Source organism: Coturnix japonica, chromosome 1 (assembly GCF_001577835.2).
Source record: "Coturnix japonica isolate 7356 chromosome 1, Coturnix japonica 2.1, whole genome shotgun sequence".
Lineage (NCBI taxonomy): Eukaryota > Metazoa > Chordata > Aves > Galliformes > Phasianidae > Coturnix > Coturnix japonica.
Window position 1 is genome coordinate 123,693,206 of NC_029516.1, and position 2,608 is coordinate 123,695,813.

A 2,608-nucleotide genomic window follows, 5' to 3' on the forward strand; every position below is an offset into this window, starting at 1 on the left:
ACCACATCCAAACAGCTCTTAAACACATCCAGGGATGGCGATTCAACCACCTCCCTGGGGAGCCTATTCCAGTACCTAACTACCCTTTCTGTGAAGAAGTTCTTCCTAATATCCAACCTAAACTTGCCCTGGTGCAACTTGAGGCCATTTCCCCTCGTCCTGTCACTTGTCACTATTGAGAAGAGACCTGCCCCACTCTCATTTGAGTTGGAAAGGACCATTAAAGGCCATCCATCCAACTCCCCTGCAGTGAACAGGGACACCTACAGCTGGATCAGGGTGCTGAGAGCCCCATCCAGCCTGATGTGAGTGTCTCCAGGGATGGGGAATCAACCGCTTCTCCATACAACCTGTACCAGTGTCTCACAGCCCTTATTGCAAACTTCTCTATGAGAGGCTTCACAGAGGAATTTTCTTTCTTCTTTCACAAACCCAGCATATAGCCCAGCTGCTCAGCACCCGAACATCAACTGCACAAGCAACACATACTTCATCCAGAACACCTTTGATGGCCCAAATAACACAAAACTGTCCTGCAAGTTTACATCAGATATGCTTCAAAACTGCTCTGGCATCACAGATCCTACTTTTGGATTTCCAGAAGGAAAACCTTGCTTTATTGTAAAGATGAACAGGGTAAGTGCAATGTCAGGCTGCAGAGCAGTAAGGAATTAGTTGGGAAACACTGGGTCTCTTGATTCTCAGCTGGGGAGCTCAACTCTGCTTTGCAGTGGGCAAACAATTCACTCCACTTTCCCTAATTGTGACCAGAGAAACAGTGGGGCTTCGTCACAACCCCACGCAGAGTAACACGAACAGAATTTCTGAAGCTTTGGAGCAGTTTTGTTAGCATCTAAGTAGTGATGCTGTCTGAAAAACCAGTATGTAAAAGCTTCTCTTCTGTGCAACCGAGACCCTTCTGTTAAAGCATTAAGATACGGCTCTAGGTAAAGTGACTTCAGAGATGTGCTTCTTGCACATTCAATTTCTCCAGCCTGCAAAGAAAACCTCTGAATGTACATTTCAGGTAAAACACTGAGCATTGTAGTTCAATTTTGGTACAAAATTGAAGAGTTTGTATTCTCCATCAGTTTCTGAAAGACAAAATCCCTTCATTTTTGGTTTGTCCCACACACTAGGCTTGGGCATGGAACATAGCAGAACCATACTGCTGATGTTTGCAGGCAAAACTGGAGGTGTTTCCTGAGGGAGTTCTTTGTTTTCCTCAGCAAGGCTGCATGCAGGGTGGGGAGAAAGGCGGTTAACAAGGCCCTGGGCACTTCAGTTCCTTATGCCTTTGCTGCTGCAGAAAGTTACCCTACTGCTGTGTGGGACCAAATGGGCCCTAGAGCTTCAGCCAAAGCAGAAGCTTCCTAGTAGGATACTCACAGTGCTGCTTTCTGAACACCTCCAGGGCAATATCCCCACCACTACTGAAGCGAGGCAGTGTGACTGATGGGGCCTTATGCAGGAACACATTCAGCATCTGAAGTTCAGTTCATCTTTTGCTCCCTTTTGTCTTCAAACCATCAACAAGATGACTAAATGCGTGCTTTCTATTTCAGATAATCAAATTTTATCCTGGCAATGGCACCGCACCAAGAGTGGACTGCACCTACGTAGTAAGTGTGTGAGGGCTGAACTGAATGGCTTTGAGCACCACAGCTCTGATAGCCAAGTGGCCTAAGAACCAAAAACCGGCCAAACCAAAAAGCACTTGCAATTTGTTTTGCTCTCCCAGTGCTGAGGTTTATGATTAAGAGTAAAACTTCAAAGCCTTCTGCAACTTTCAGCAGATCTGTTTTTCTTAGCAATGATAGCAGCAGATTTCCACTTTTATTTGAAGATTGGCTCTGAACAGATGGCTGTACTTGAGCAACAGCAAGGAAATATTTGCAGGGGGCAGCCAACAAACCTCTCTTACATTACCAACAGGGTGATGAATCCCGCCCACTGGAGGTAGAATACTACCCGGTGAATGGCACCTTCAATCTGCACTACTTCCCCTACTACGGAAAGAAGGCACAGGTAGGTGCCCACATATTTTGGCTTTAATTTTCTTCATCTTCTTCAGATAGGGATGGGACAAGACGGAATAGCTTTAAGATAAAACAGGAGAAATTTAGGTTAGATATTAGGCAGGAATTCTTTACTCAAAGGGCAATGAGGCACTGGCACAGCTGCCCAGAGAAGCTGTGGTGCCCCATCCCTGGAGGCACTCAAGGCCAGGTTGGATGGGGCCCTGGGCAGCCATTCCAACCCAGACTGTTCTGACTGTATGGTGACGATCTTTGAGTAAAACAAAATGACTGCAGCTTTCCTGTGATTTTATGTGAACTGGAAAGAAGGCCTATTTTAAGATTTAGAAACTGGCACTGGTGAGATAAAGAACTCTTATTTTTTTCCCTCCTAGCCCACTTACAGCAACCCTTTGGTAGCGGTGAAATTCCTCAACATTACAAAGAATGTAGAAGTCAACATAGTGTGCAAAATCATTGGAGCCGGGATTACCTTCGATAACGTTCATGACCCTTATGAAGGAAAAGTGGAATTTAAATTGAAAATAGAGGACTGAGCAGCGAGAGATGCTTCTGCAAAGCATGTGTGA

At 45.4% G+C, this 2,608-nt stretch overlaps 1 protein-coding gene across 1 annotated transcript in view; it reads left to right on the forward strand.

The window, feature by feature from the left end:
- Nucleotides 1–2,608, forward strand: part of ATP4B (ATPase H+/K+ transporting subunit beta) — a 4,779-nt gene extending 2,171 nt beyond the window's left edge. Inside the window, 4 exon segments of the mRNA XM_032442615.1 lie at nt 437–636; nt 1,566–1,622; nt 1,936–2,028; nt 2,414–2,608. Of these exon segments, the coding sequence (XP_032298506.1) occupies nt 437–636; nt 1,566–1,622; nt 1,936–2,028; nt 2,414–2,608 (545 nt within the window).